Consider the following 16,107-nt stretch of genomic DNA (forward strand, 5'->3'; position numbering starts at 1 on the left):
TGTGTGTGTGTGTGTACGTGCGTATGCACACATATACACACTTACATAAATACCTACTTCTTTCCTTTTTTTCTATCCCTTCAAAGCTTGGGATTTTACACCACCTCCAAATTGATCAAGCCCCAAGGACAAGTGTGCAGGAGGTCTGGGAGCACAGTGGGAAGCACCAGCAGGCCAAGCGACACATCGACCACCTGAGCTTCTGAGCAGAGGAGGAGCAGAGGTCGCCGAAGGAGGAGACAGAATAGACTGTGGACACAATCAGATTACACACAACACAAGGCACAACAGACAACACCCCAAAGGTGTTCACTCCCCAGATGGCACCAATGGCCATCGAAGCCAGGAGCCAAGAGCTCCGTACAGGTCCTCGCCTCGGGGTGCAGGGGCCCAAGCACTTGAGCCATCTTCTGCTGCTTTCTCACCCATTAGCAGGGAGTTGGATCAGAAATGTCCATTCTCCCAAAAGCAATTTATAGATTCAATGCAATCCCAATCAAGATACCAAACACATTCTTCTCAGATCTAGAAAAAATTATGCTGAAATTCATATGGAGGCACAAGAGACCTCGAATAGCTAAAGCAATCTTGTACAACAAAAACAAAGCCGGAGGCATCACAATACCAGATTTCAGGACATACTACAGGGCAGTTGTAATCAAAACAGCATGGTACTGGTACAGAAACAGATGGATAGACCAATGGAACAGAATTGAAACACCAGAAATCAATCCAAACAGCTACAGCCAACTTATATTTGATCAAGGATCTAAAACTAATTCCTGGAGCAAGGACAGTCTATTCAATAAATGGTGCTGGGAAAACTGGATTTCCACGTGCAGAATCATGAAGCAAGACCCCTACCTTACACCTTACACAAAAATCCACTCAACGTGGATTAAAGACCTAAATCTATGACCTGACACCATCAAGTTATTGGAGAACATTGGAGAAACCCTTCAAGATATTAGCACAGGCAAAGAATTTCTGGAAAAGACCCGGGAGGCACAGGCAGTCAAAGCCAAAATCAACTATTGGGATTGCATCAAATTGAGAAGTTTCTGTACTGCAAAAGAAACAGGAGAGTGAAGAGACAACCGACAGAATGGGAAAAAATATTAGCAAACTATGCAACAGATAAAGGGTTAATAACCAGAATCTACAAAGAGATCAAGAAACTCCACAAAAACAAAACAAACAACCCACTTAAGAGATGGGCCAAGGACCTCAATAGACATTTTTCAAAAGAGGAAATCCAAATGGCCAACAGGCACATGAAAAAATGTTCAAGGTCGCTAGCAATCAGGGAAATGCAAATCAAAACCACAATGAGGTTTCACCTCACCCCGGTTAGAATGGCTCACATGCAGAAATCTACCAACAACAGATGCTGGCGAGGATGTGGGGAAAAAGGGACACTAACCCACTGTTGGTGGGAATGCAAACTGGTCAAGCCACTATGGAAGTCAGTCTGGAGATTCCTCAGAAACCTGAAGATAACCCTACAGTTCGACCAAGCCATCCACTCCTTGGAATTTATCCAAAGGAATTTAAATTGGCAAACAAAAAAGCGGTCTACACCCTAATGTTTATTGCAGCTCAATTCACAATAGCCAAGACCTGGAACCAACCTAAATGCCCATCAACGGTAGACTGGATAAAGAAATTATGGGATATGTACTCTTTAGAATACTATACCGCAGTAAAAAACAACGAAATCCAGTCATTTGCAACAAAATGGAGGAATCTGGAACACATCATGCTGAGTGAAATAAGCCAGTCCCAAGGGACAAATACCATATGTTCTCCCTGATCGGTGACAACTGACTGAACACCAAAAAGGAAACCTGTTGAAGTGAAATGGACACTATGAGAAACGGTGACTTGATTAGCATAGCCCTGACTGTTAATGAACAACTTAATACATTATCCCTCTTAGTTTTTTTTTGTCTGCTCTACTTAATATGACTGGTTTAATTCTGTTATTAATACACAGTTATTCTTAAGTGTTGAAATCTAACTGAAATGTGATCCCTGTTAAACATAAGAGTGGGAATGGGAGAGGGAAGAGATGTACAATTTGGGACATGCTCAGGCTGACTTGCCCCAAATGGTAGAGTTAGAAACATGCCAGGGGACTCCAATTCAATCCCATCAAGGTGGCATGTACCAATGCCATCTCACTAGTCCAAGTGATCAATTTCAGTTCACAATTGATCATAATGAAAGGACTAAGAGTCAAAGGGAGCACATAAACAAGTCTAGTACCTGCTAATACTAATCGATAGAATAAATAAAGGGGAGAGTGATCCAACATGGGAAGCGAGATACTCAGCAGACTCATAGAATGGCAGATGTCCTAAACAGCACTCTGGCCTCAGAATCAGCCCTAAAGGCATTCGGATCTGGCTGAAAAGCCCATGAGAGTATTTCAGGCATGGAAAGCCAAGACACACTTGCAAACAAAAAAAAAAAAAACCTAAATGAAAGATCTCTGTGAGATCCCAGTGGAAAGAACAGGTCTTCAAAGAAGGAGGTAACTTTCTCTGAAGGGAGGAGAGAACCTCCACTTTGACTATGACCTTGTCTAAACAAGATAAGAGTCGGAGAACTCAAGGAGCTTCCATAGCCTTGGAAACTCATGACTGGAGCATGGGGAGATTACTGAGGCCATAAACAAGAGTGTCAATTTGTAAAGTCAACAACAGGAGTCACTGTGCACTTACTCCTCATGTAGGATCTCTGTCTTTAGCGTGCTGTACATTGAGACTTAATGCTATAACGAGTACTCAAACAATGTATTTCACTTTGTGTTTCTATGGGGGTGCAAACTGTTGAAAGCTTTACTTAATGTATACTAAACTGATCTTCTGTAAAAAAAAAAAAAAAGAAGAAATTATCAATTCCCAACTTGACTCTCACTGGGATTAAACATGACAATAGGTCTGATCTGATTTCATCATCATTTAAAAAATCATCTATTATTTTTCACTTTATGTTTGGGAGCAAACTGTTGAAATTTTTACTTAATGTATGCTAAACTGATCTTCTGTATATCAAGAGAATCGAAAATGAATCTTGATGTGAATGGAAGGGGAGAGGGAGTGGGAGAGGGGAGGGTTGCGGGTGGGAGGGACGTTATGGGTGGGAAGTCATTGTAATCCATAAGCTGTACTTTGGAAATTTATATTCATTAAATAAAAGTTAAAAAAAAAAGAAGTAGAGCAGCTGGGAATCAAACCAGCATCCACACAGGATGCTGGCATCACAGGCAGGGGCCTAACCCACTGCACCATAACATCGGCCACTATAAATTCCTTTTTTATTTTTTTTGTTTTTATATATATATATATTATTTAATAAATATAAATTTCCAAAGTACAGTTTATGGATTACAATGGCTTCCCCCCCATAATTTCCCTCCCACTCGCACCCCTCCCATCTCCCGCTCCCTCTCCCAATCCATTCACATCAAGATTCATTTTCAATTGTCTTTATATACAGAAGATCAGTTTAGTATATATTAAGTAAAGATTTCATCAGTTTGCACCCACACAGAAACACAAAGTGTAAAATACTGTTTCAGTACTAGTTATAGCATTACTTCACATTGGAGAACACATTAAGGACAGAGATCCCACACGAGAAGTAAGTACACAGTGACTCCTGTTGTTGATTTAACAATTTGACACTCTTGTTTATGGCGTCAGTAATCTCTCTAGGCTCTAGTCATGAGTTGCCAAGGCTATGGAAGCCTTTTGTGTTCGCCGACTCCAATCTTATTCTGACAGGGTCATAGTCAAAGTGGAAGTTCTCTCCTCCCTCCAGAGAAAGGTACCTCCTTCTTTGATGGCCCATTCTTTCCACTGGGATCTCACTCACAGAGATCTTTCATTTAGATCTCCTTTTTTTTTCCCACCCAGAGTGTCTTGGCTTTCCATGCCTAAAATACTCTCATGGGCTCTTCAGCCAGATCTGAATGCCTTAAGGGCTGATTCTGAGACCAGAGTGCTATTTAGGACATCTGCCATTCTATGAGTCTGCTGAGTATCCCGCTTCCCAAGATGGATCGTTCTCTCCCTTTTTGATTCTATCAGTTAGTATTAGCAGACACGAGTCTTGTTTGTGTGATCCCTTTGACTCTTAGACCTGTAAGTGTGATCAATTGTGAACTGAAATTAATCCCCTGGACTAGTGAGATGGCATTGGTACATGCCACCTTGATGGGATTGTATTAGAATCCCCTGGCATGTTTCTAACTCCACCATTTGGGGCAAGTCTGATTGAGCATGTCCCAAATTGTTATAGATTGTTAACATATGAGACTATTTCTGAACCCTTCTGATCCATCCATAGGGACATTTATAACTCAATCCATACTTGTCAAATACTGTACTTTGCACGTTTGTCACTTGTTCTAATATTGGGACAGGCAAGTTCCACAGGCGTTTGTCAGTTTAGAATTTTTCGTATTCTAATCTGTTTATCTTGCCATGCAATCCTTAAAATAACTTGTAGTCTCCAAAACATTTGGCTAGATTTTATATAGGCATTGGGTTAAAATGATAAAGTCATTTAAATCTATTGGCACATGGTGCTCATCACTCATTTCTTAAGTTTGATAGCTTGCCACTTTTAGGCATGATGTCTCATCTAGTTTTCTGATGTGGTTAATTAAAAAAAATCCCGAGATTAAGTTTCTCACACAAAGCAATTATCTAGTTTTAATTGATGTGATACCATTACATATTTGTCTTCCTTTTGATAACAATTTCTCTTATACATTTCTCATATCACTGATCAGAATTTCCACTTTCACCATTTCAAAGTTCATACATTGTTCAACTGAGTTCCTATTAAATCAAAAGCCTATTTCAATCATTTCTTACTGATCAACTTTAAATTTCTTAAAGATATTTAGCACATACCTTATTCTCCTAACCATTAAGAAACTTATTTACAACTACTTCTCAGAGTTCTTAGGACTGAAACATTCCACATTCTATTCAGTGATTTATATGGTAAGAAAATACTATAAAAAAGGCATTATGGAGAGGTTGGTTAAGTCACAACTTAGGATGCCTATATTCCATATCAGAGTGCTGTTTTAAGTACTGGCTCCTCTGCTTCTGATCCAGCTTCCTGCTAACGTTCCTGACAACGCAGCAGATGATGATGCTCCAAGTACCTGGGTTCCTACCACCCACGTGGGAAACCTAGATAGAGACCCTGGCTATTGGCTTCAGTCTGGCCCAGCCTGGCCCAGCCTATCTCCCCAGACATTTGAGGAGATGGAAGTAGCAGTTGGAAACTCTCTCTCTCTCTCTTTCCTCTCTCCTCTTCTTCCCTGTCACTCTGTCCTTCAAATAAATAAATCTTTTTTCAATGCAAATTTGTAAAATATCCATGATTGTGCTCTCTGCTCTCAAGTGTGAAGCTGCAAAATAAAGCAACTGTCCAACTTGAAATGAGTCTGCACAGTATGGCTACCACGACACAAGTGAATTTCTAAGTTTATATTTGCCAAGCTGACCTTCAATTGGATATACTTCATATCAAAAGATATTTTGGGGGTGGGTGTTTGGTACAGTGGTGTAAAGACACCACGTGGAATCACTGCATGCCACGTCCGAGTGCCAGTGCCACTGCTGCTTCAGCTTCCGGTTACTGCACACTCTGGGAAGCTGCAGGTAATAGCTCAAGCACTGCAGTCCCTGCCATTCGCATAGCAGGCCCAGACAGAGCTCTTGGCTCCTGGCTTTGGCCTGGCACAGCCCTAGTAGTTGAGGGGATTTAGGGAGTGAACCAGTTGATGGAGGATTTCTCTTTCTCTCTCTCTCTCTCTCTCTCTCTCTCCCTCTCCCTCTCTCTCTCTCTCTCTCTCTCCCTCAGCCTGTCAAATAAAAATGAAAATTAGAGCCAGTGTGTGCACAGCAGATTAAGAAATAAACCAGCAGGCTGGCGCCATGGCTCACTAGGCTAATCCTCCGCCTTGCAGCGCCGGCACCCTGGGTTCTAGTCCCGGTCGGGGCGCTGGATTCTGTCCCGGTTGCCCCTCTTCCAGGCCAGCTCTCTGCTGTGGCCAGGGAGTGCAGCGGAGGATGGCCCAGGTGCTTGGGCCCTGCACCCCATGGGAGACCAGGATAAGTACCTGGCTCCTGTCATCGGATCAGCGCGGTGTGCCGGCCATAGCACGCCGGCTGCGGCAGCCATTGGAGGGTGAACCAACGGCAAAGGAAGACCTTTCTCACTGTCTCTCTCTCTCACTGTCCACTCTGCCTGTCAAAAAAAAAAAAAAGAAATAAACCAGCAGATAAAGATCTTTGTCTTTGTCTCTCTCTGTAACTGTGCCTTTCAAATAAACAATAGATCAATCTTTTTTAAAAATGAGAATATATTTTAAACTTTTAAATAAATGCATAGATATTAAAATACAGATAAGGGGCGGGCAGTGTGCTGTAGCGGATAAAGCTGCCACTTGAAACACAAGCACCCCACATAAGCACCGGTTCAAGTCTTGGCTGTTCCACTTCGGGTTCCAGCTCCCTGCTAATGTGCCTGGGAAAGTTGCAGAAGATGGCCCAAGCGCTTGGGTCCCTGTACCCACATGGGAGAACCGGGAGTGTGGGTGATCCTGTACCTGGCAGGGAGTCTGCCTGCCCTGTCCATGCCGGAGGCTGAGAGGGCATGGCACACCATGCCTCCCGGGAGGGGGCCCACAACCTGACTGCAGGCAGGCAGCGGGAGCCCCAGGCACTTCCCTCCCCACCCCTTCCCTGTTAAAGGGTCCTGTAATTGCCAATCAGGTAAACAGCTCCCTGGTGCCCCAGGCCCTTTAGGACCACCTGGAAAGCTACCCTAGCTAGGGACCTCCAAGCTGATTGGAGAAGCGTGGCAGCACCAATATCGGTTCTATCCTACAGAATCAGTGTTGCCCTGAATTAGTCACACCCCTTCTGCCTGCCCTTTAAAAAGTGTGCGTGGTCATTAAAAAAGTGGACACGTTCACCGAAACTTGTCTCCGGTGCTTCTTGCCAAAGAGCGCTGTCACCCCACCCATGCCAACAGCACGCGGAATATGAAGAACCTAACTTCCAGAGCCACTTGGATTAAAAGGCAACGAGTGCACCTAACCATTCTCATTCTTGACAGGTGGATCTGGACTGAAACCATGGTGCAATCTGTACCCCATTTAGACCCTCCGAAATGTCAGTACACTGCCAGCTGTGTGCAAGCTATAATAAGCTCCTCCAACTCCTGACTTAGGTATTTCAGAATGCCAGTTCAAAGAGGAGAAAGTACTCCTGAAAGATTAAAAGACTGCTGAAATGGCTAGATGAAATATTCAGAAAACTCCCTAATGGTGACGGTGAAAGAGGGTGCCTGGAGACTTTTAATAGGCAGGCGGCAGACCCTGTGTCTCACACGAAAGAAGGTTCTGGCAGTGAGCAAAGGAGAAGACAGCCTTTTCCTATACAAACTGGATGTAGGTTTTTAAAATAGTCTAATCATGTTTTAGCAGAAACCTGAAATCTCTAATGGGTAAAATCTCACAGACAGACTGCTTACTAGATTCACTATTCACGTACAAGCCAGGGCTTCTGATGCCAGGCCTCTGACAGGGGTCTCCTCCTACACCCCACCCAGAACTCAGCTGGAGGCAGTCTGCAACAATGGTGCCTGATTAATCATTGCACAGACTAATCAGCGAGGCTTTCTTCAGTTATAGACTGTGAAGAACATTAATTACCTGAGCTGCTTCTGTCCAGCATGACATCTTTTAGATTAATGTGTCTTCATTAACCATGGCTATAAACAATGTGATTCAGAATTTAGACAAAGAAGTTTTAATACAAATATTATGCAGAACTTCGGCATCCCACAATAAACTACAATTGTTGATTACCTTGGCTTAATAGTTATTTAAGTTACTTTGATGAAACATTCATTTAAAGAGTACTCGGTATTAAACAGATTGATTAAACTTAACACAGCAACATATAAAACCTCAGACATATTATTCCAATATGGAAACAACACAAGAATGAGCTTTTTGAGGTTTGTGAATTACACTGTCACTTCCTAAACACAATATATATCTAAACATACTTCCAAATATTTTACCATTAAGGTAGAAATTACATATATATTCTAACTTGTACTACCAGCAGTTAAAACAGCTTTTATCAAAACTCTGAGTAGCTCCACTGCTAACAATTTGCTCATCCTTTCCAGTTGGGTATAAATTCTGCAAATCATTTCAAATCATTCAGAGCTCAGACTGACCCTTAAACTCCATTTTAAATCAAAAATTGTCACTACCAAACATGCTTAATAAGCTTATAGAAACACTGCTCCAAAAAGAAAGTGTGATCCCTAACATAATCTGACGAATAATAGTTCATCACTGGAAACATGTTTGGACTATATGACCTCACAACTCTAAAAAGAACCCCAGGAGCCTGAGCTGTGGTGCAGCAGTTTAAAACCCCAGCCTGCATCCCATATGAATGCCGGTTCGAGTCCTGACTACTCTACTTCCGACCCAGCTCCCCGCTAATGTGCCTGGGAAAGCAGCAGAGGATGGCCCCTGAACCCATGTGGGTGATTGAGAATAAGCCCCTAGCTCCTAGCTTTGGATTGGATCAGCTCCAGCCACTGCAGCCATTTGGGGAGTGAACTAGTGGACAGAAGGCCTCTCTCTCTGTGTGTTACTCTTTCAAATAAATAAAATAAATCTTTAAAAAAAAAAAAACCATACTTCATAGGCACACTCCTACACAAACCTCCTTAATACCTCTCCTGACTTATGGGACTTAGAATCGGCAAAGTTATTTTGCTTCCAAATGCTATATACGCCATATGGGAACTAAGGTAGCTAACAGATCACATCTCATTAAAAAAATTATTTGTTTATGTGAAAGGCAGAGTTACACAGAGACAGAGAGAGCGAGCAAGAAGTGATCTTATGGCGCCAGCGCTGTGGTGTAGTGGGTAAAGCCGCCAGCTGTGGTGCTGGCATCCCATATGAACACAGTTCAAGCCCCAGCTGCTACATTTCCAATCCAGTTCTCTGCTGTGGCCTGAGAAAGCAGTGGAGGATGGCCCAAGTCCTTGGGCCCTGCACCCACATGAAGACCCAGAGGAAGCTCCTGCCTCCTGGCTTCGGATAGGCACAGCTACAGCCATTTCAGCCATCTAAGGAGTGAACCAGCAAAGGGAAGACACCTCTCCCCCCAGCCCCCAGTTACCCTGCCTTTCAAATAAATAAATAAATCTTCAAAAAAAAAAAAAAGTGATCTTACATCCACTGGTTCACTCCCCAAATGGCTTTAACAGCCAGGGTTAGGCTGGGCTGAACCAGGAGCCATGAGTTTCTTCCATGTGGGTGGCAGGAACCAAAGAACTTGGGTCATCTTCCACTAGTTCCCCAGGAATATCAGCAGGAAGCTGGATCAGAAGTGGATCAGCCGTGACAAGAACCTGTGCCCATATGGGATGCCTGCATTGCAGGCAGCAGCTTGAACCACTATGCCACAACACTGGCCCCTGCATCTCTTTCTAACAGGCATCTTTCCCCCTCAACCTTTGGATCTCATTAGGACACACTGAAATTACACAATATTCTAGGGGCCAGCGCCATGGCTCACTTGGTTAATCCTCCGCATGTGGCGCCAGCATCCCATGTGGGCACCAGTTCTAGTCCTGGTTGCTCCTCTTCCAGTCCTGCTCTCTGCTGTGGCCCGGGAAGGCAGAGGAGGATGGCCCAAGTGCTTGGGCCCCTGCACCCGCACAGGAGACCAGGGGGAAGCACCTGGCTCCTGGATTCGGATCGGCACAGCGCCAGCCGTGGCAGCCATTTGGGGAATGAACCAATGGAAGGAAGACCTTTCTCTCTGTCTCTCTCTCTCACTGTCTATAACTCTACCCGTCAAATAAATTAAAAAAAGAAATTACACTATGTTCTAAATAAAAATAATTTCCCATCATGAACAACTGGGCTGACCATGTGGCCTACTTAAATTAGTTTAAATGCTATTTGACAAGTATTCTGAATATGACATAGGAAAAGGACAGAAAATACCCTTTAAAATTTGTGATCCTTCTATACAGGCTGTCTTGATATCTATTACGTAAAACTATTATAGGCAACTGGAATTTCTGTAGATCTCAAATGATTGAACAGCAGCAACTCACATGTGATAAATTAATAAAACTCTGAAACAAGCAAGTCTGAGCACCTGTCAACAGAGCTGATGAGACAGAGAATACTAGTGACATGACTGCGTTCTAGCAACAACCTGTGTTTCTACATAGAGTGAGAGTTTATACAAACCTTTATACATGTATTACTGAACTCAGGTTCAACCCTTGTGAACTAGGCAGATCAGATACCCTGGTCTCCACTTCACAGATGAGAAAATGAGGCTCAAATGTTGTCACTTGCTCAAATGTGCACAAATGTTAAGGTACTTGTTCAAAGGTCCACAAGTAATGGAACAAGGAATCTAACCTCTGGGCCTCTTGACTCCAGATCTTTGCTACAAAGAACATCCTTCAAAAGGAGAACCAAAACCATCCAGGTAAGAGCACACACACTCCCAAGGCTTGTATGTGGAGAGATTCCATAAATACCTACGGGATAAGTGTCCAAACTGAAATAATTCAGTGTTTTTTCAAACATGAAAAAACAAGTACATACTTAAAGTACAAGTACATACTTACAAGTACATACTTACAATTCAATTGCTCATTTCTGCAAACTGTACCCTCACCCAGCATTTCATTCTTATACCCCATAGGCCTGCCTGTCCATTACCTGGAATGGTCATATACTTGGCTAACTCTACAATGCACCCTTTGCAGTACAAGACACAGTACTAAACATACAATGCCAGCCTTACACCACCATTCATAGCACCAATATATTTCACTTATGGTAACGAAAGCCTGGGAAGTGATTCTTGATGAGATTTATTAATTGAATGAATGATCCACGACTCAAATTGATTTTTGGTAATGCAGTGACTCCAAGTAAAGCTATAAAAACAGATGTGCTATTTCAATCATCACAATTAACTGATGAAGAAGTTTCGTATTAATTTCTAAACCAGGCAATTCCACATGTAAGAATGTTCAGCCTAAGCGAGGTGGTGAAATATAATAAGCCTTCCTCCTCAACTATCCTCCCCTAGTGGCCCATCAAGCAATCATAGAATCGTTCTTGTTTACTAATTAAAAATAATATATATTTCACCCACATTATCTTTAGATACAGAGACTGATAACCCTTCCTACTGTCTCATTCTGTAGGGGTATCAATTTACAGGGATCAAATCTCATCTGATGGGGAAACGGGAAGTAAAGACATCTCATTACACAAACGTACACACACACACAAACACACACATCTTTAAATTATTTTCCACATGCTTGAAATACTTACTCACACAACAGAACACCATTTTCTAGAGAGGCTCGGAAATCCTTTGTTTCAAAATTCTTCTCTGTTACTGCCTGCAAGAAAGATATGGGTGTTAATTTTCTCTTAAGTAGGAATAACAGACAAGTCAAAATTCAGTGTTAGATTAAATTGTGCACATCTAATATTATACTTGAAGAATTCGAAATATCACTAAGAACTGATCCCATATTAAATAAAATTACATATTGGTCTATGTTACAAAGAGGTTTACTATTTTAGTATGAACAATTACACACACACACAAACCACAGGGCCAGTGCTGTGGCATAGTAGGCTGGGCCTCCGCCTACGGCGTCCGCAATCCACATGGATGCCAGTTCTAATCCTGGCTGCTCCTTTTCCGATCCGGCTCTCTGTTATGACCTGGCAAAGCAGTGGAAGATGGCCCAAGTGCTTGGGCCCCTGCACCCACATGGGAGACTCAGAGGAGGCTCCTGGCTCCCAGCTTCAGACTGGCCTAGCTCCAGCCACTCCAGCCATTTGGGGAGCAAACCAGCACATGGAAGACCTTTCTGTCTGTCTGTCTGTCTGTCTAACTCTACCTCTCAAATAAATAAATTAAAAATCATAAAAAAACCACAATGAGTATTTTCTGAAATGTAATAAAAAAGCTAATTAAATTTGCAGTGTATTTTCTATTAAACAAAAAACTGAGTAACTAAAACGTCCTTAGTTTTAGTTCCATCTTTACATTCCTCAAGGATCGTACAAAACTAAGAAGCAAACGGTATGACTCTCCTCCGATTTGCTCGTGAGATGGCCCTTATTTGTGTAGAGCCTTTTTAGTGCAACATCTTAGAGAGAAGACTATGAAATCCTGCAGAGAGGGGCAAGATGGTAAATACTGTAAACAGGCCATTCGCAACCTAAGGCCATCACAGGCCACCTGCAGTTACTACAACCGATGGTGCAGCGAAACCGCTAGAAAGTACCTGGATTCTGCCTCCAGAGGGCTGCAGTGGTTGGGAAATGAAAGGGAATTTCATGAGGGAAGTAGCAGCAGAGAAAATGGAGGCCATGATGGGAAAAAACACTCCAAGAACAACTCCTGAGACTGGAACCCCAAACAGCCATGTGAACAGGAAGCCAGCGGCAATGGCACCAGCAGCCATAGAGATACACCCCTACAGCAGACAGAAACAGGTTTCTGGAATCCTCCATTGGAAAGTCACAAATCCTACACCCCAGGCCAGCTCTGGAGCTCACGGATGTAACGGTCATCACAGTCCTGCTGTCCACACTTACCACAGCTCGCTTTACAACCCTCCTGCAACTCCCTCTATGTTAATTCTGCATCTCTCCACAATGCCTCATGCTGCTGTAGCTAGACCTACGGTCTGGTGACTGACCAAACAAAGTTGCTTTCAGAATTCAAGGTAGTTTCTCATTCGTCCGTTCCCTAAGTGTGGACAGAGCCTGGGTCAGAAGGTGACGTGCCAGAAGCAGGAAAAAGTAGAAGATCCTTGCCTACAGGGAGCCTGACTCTATAGAAGGGACTCACTGCTGCATGAATTAGACATGTGAGGATCCTCTCTATGACGGAAACTAATTACATACTAGTAGAGATTTTAAAAATGAAGAAGTAAAGGCAGGTAGCACTTCTCTCTAGGAGCTGACTGCAGCATAAAAGAATTTCAAATATATATTTAAGAGCATAGTAAGGGATAGGTGCTTGGCCTACTAGTCAAGACAAGGCCACATATCAAGATCAAGAGTACCCATATTCAATATCCAGCTCCTGCATTTCATTCTGGCTTTCTGCAAATGTAGACTCTGGGACAGAACAGTGATGCTCACGTGATTGGGTCCTGACACACACGCAGAAGCTGTGAATTGAGCTCTCGGCTTCCAGCTTTGGCCCTAGGCAGGGGCCACTGCAAACATTTGGGAAGTGAGCCAGCACATGGAAAACCTTTCTGTCTGTCTGTCTCTGTCAGACGGACTGGTATAGAATTCAACCTCTGCTTCCAATCCAGCTTCCTATGAATGCAAGCCCTGGGAGGAAGCAGATGATGGATCAAGTACTTGGGTCCCCGTCACCCATGTGGGAGACCTGGATTTGGCCTGACCCAGCCCAGACTACCATGGACATTTGGGGAGTGTGTAGCTGGTTGGACTACCAGTAGCCATGCCAGCACCCCATATCAGAGTACTGGTTCCAGTTCTAAGTGCTCTGCTCCAGATCCAAGTCACTGTAAAAGCACCTGAGAAGGCAGTGGAACATGGCTCAAGTACTTGGGGAGCCTGCCACCCACGGGGGAGACCTGGATGGGGTTCTGGAATCCTAGCTTTGGTCTGGTTCCGGCCATTTGAGGAGTGAACCAGCAAACAGGAGAGCTCTCAATCTTCCTCTTCCTGTATCTCTACACCTGCTCTGTATTTCACCCTCTCTCTGACACTCTTTCAAATTAACAAATAAGTCTTTTAAAAGCTCTTTCTTCCAGATGTACAATTTGGGACATGCTCAGGCTGACTTGCCCCAAATGGTAGAGTTAGAAACATACCAGGGGACTCCAATTCAATCCCATCAAGGTGGCATGTACCAATGCCATCTCACTAGTCCAAGTGATCAATTTCAGCTCACAATTGATCATAATGAAAGGACTAAGTGTCGCTCCCCCTCTTCGTGGAGGAACGACACAGAGTCCTGCCTAGGCTTCATATCCGAGTCACGGCACCATTATGTCGCTCCCCCTCTTTGTGGAGGAACGACACAGGACCCTGCGCTGTTCTTTCGTCTGCTCGGCCCTCCCCGGGTTTGCTGCTGGTTCTTCCCGGGTTGGCTACTATCCCTTCCACCTCCGTGGAAGGGCAGTTCCCCCTGGCCACATTCCCCACTTCCGCAGGGGAGCGGCACACCGCCGGCCGGCTCTCTCGGGGGCTGCACAGGTGTTCCTTCAGATAGATGTTCCCCTTAGATGTTCCTGGTGCATGTTGTCTCTCTCCTCCTTTATAGTCCTCTTCCACCAATCCCAACTCTGCTACCCACACGCCGAGTACGCTGCTCTCCTCCAATCAGGAGCAGGTCCTACAGTTTATTGGTTGAACTGGAGGCAGCTGTGTAGAAGCTGTTTCTCCCTTCTCAGCGCCATATTGTGGGAGAGCAGATGCATAGAATAAGTCTTAATTCCAGTAACTTAGTCTAGTCCGAGTTGCTCCCCACACTAAGAGTCAAAGGGAGCACATAAACAAGTCTAGTACCTGCTAATACTAACCGATAGAATAAATAAAGGGGAGAGTGATCCAACATAGGAAGTGAGATACTCAGCAGACTCATAGAATGGCGGATGTCCTAAACAGCACTCTGGCCTCAGAATCAGCCCTTAAGGCATTCCGATCTGGCTGAAAAGCCCATGAGAGTATTTCAGGCATGGAAAGCCAAGACACTCAGGCAAAAAAAAAAAAAAAAAAAAAACCTAAATGAAAGATCTCTGTGAGATCCCAGTGGAAAGAACAGGTCTTCAAAGAAGGAGGTAACTTTCTCTGAAGGGAGGAGAGAACCTCCACTTTGACTATGACCTTGTCTAAACAAGATAAGAGTCGGAGAACTCAAGGGGCCTCCATAGCCTTGGAAACTCATGACTGGAGCATGGGGAGATTACTGAGGCCATAAACAAGAGTGTCAATTTGTAAAGCCAACCACAGGAGTCACTGTGCACTTACTCCTCATGTAGGATCTCTGTCCTTAGCGTGCTGTACATTGAGACTTAATGCTATAACGAGTACTCAAACAGTGTATTTCACTTTGTGTTTCTATGGGGGTGCAAACTGTTGAAAGCTTTACTTAATGTATACTAAACTGATCTTCTGTAAAAAAAAAAAAAAAAAAGAAGAAGAAATTATCAATTCCCAACTTGACTCTCACTGGGATTAAACATGACAATAGGTCTGATCTGATTTCATCATCATTTAAAAAATCATCTATTATTTTTCACTTTATGTTTCTGTGTGGGAGCAAACTGTTGAAATCTTTACTTAATGTATGCTAAACTGATCTTCTGTAGATAAAGAGAATCGAAAATGAATCTTGATGTGAATGGAAGGGGAGAGGGAGTGGGAGAGGGGAGGGTTGCATGTGGGAGGGACGTTATTGGGGGGAAGCCATTGTAATCCATAAGCTGTACTTTGGAAATTTATATTCATTAAATAAAAGTTAAAAAAAAAAGCTCTTTCTTCCTTTCAAATAACAATCTTAAAAAAAACTAAATTTTTAGAAAATCAAAAATCTTGAACTGTTAAGAGTATAAAAAGGTAAGTTCATAAATAAATTTAATTTCTTTATCAATTTTCCTGGATAAAAGAGATGTGCTGTCTTAACACACATTGTGTTAGGGGAGGGAGAATAAAAATGTGCACTGTAAACTTTAATACAGTGAAAATTCTCTTAAAAATGCTTTAATAGTGTGGATATTTTCATGAATATTACAAAAATGTTCATAATATAGTAACTCCAACCTCAGTAACTCAAAAACTCTGATTTTTAATTAGCAATTTGTATATCTATATAAATATAAACTTACCTGAGACACTTTCTAAAGAACTAAAGAAAAAAATTCTCTAAAAACAAGGAAAGGGTATCTCAGCTGCATTTCTTTCTTTGTTTATTTTATTTTAAGACTTAT

General features: G+C 42.9%; 1 protein-coding gene across 13 annotated transcripts in view; it reads right to left on the reverse strand.

The window, feature by feature from the left end:
* LMO7 (LIM domain 7) overlaps positions 1 to 16,107 on the reverse strand; it is a 235,405-nt gene that overhangs the window by 134,076 nt on the left and 85,222 nt on the right. For 12 of the 13 annotated variants that reach the window (XM_070048703.1, XM_017343523.3, XM_017343521.3 and 9 more), the window contains exon 2: positions 11,447 to 11,517. In XM_070048703.1, the coding sequence (XP_069904804.1) occupies positions 11,447 to 11,517 (71 nt within the window). Of the gene's footprint in view, positions 1 to 11,446; positions 11,518 to 16,107 lie in introns of those variants that run through there. The other variant, XM_070048712.1, reaches the window with a different exon arrangement.

Source organism: Oryctolagus cuniculus, chromosome 9 (assembly GCF_964237555.1).
Source record: "Oryctolagus cuniculus chromosome 9, mOryCun1.1, whole genome shotgun sequence".
Classification (NCBI taxonomy): Eukaryota; Metazoa; Chordata; class Mammalia; order Lagomorpha; family Leporidae; genus Oryctolagus; species Oryctolagus cuniculus.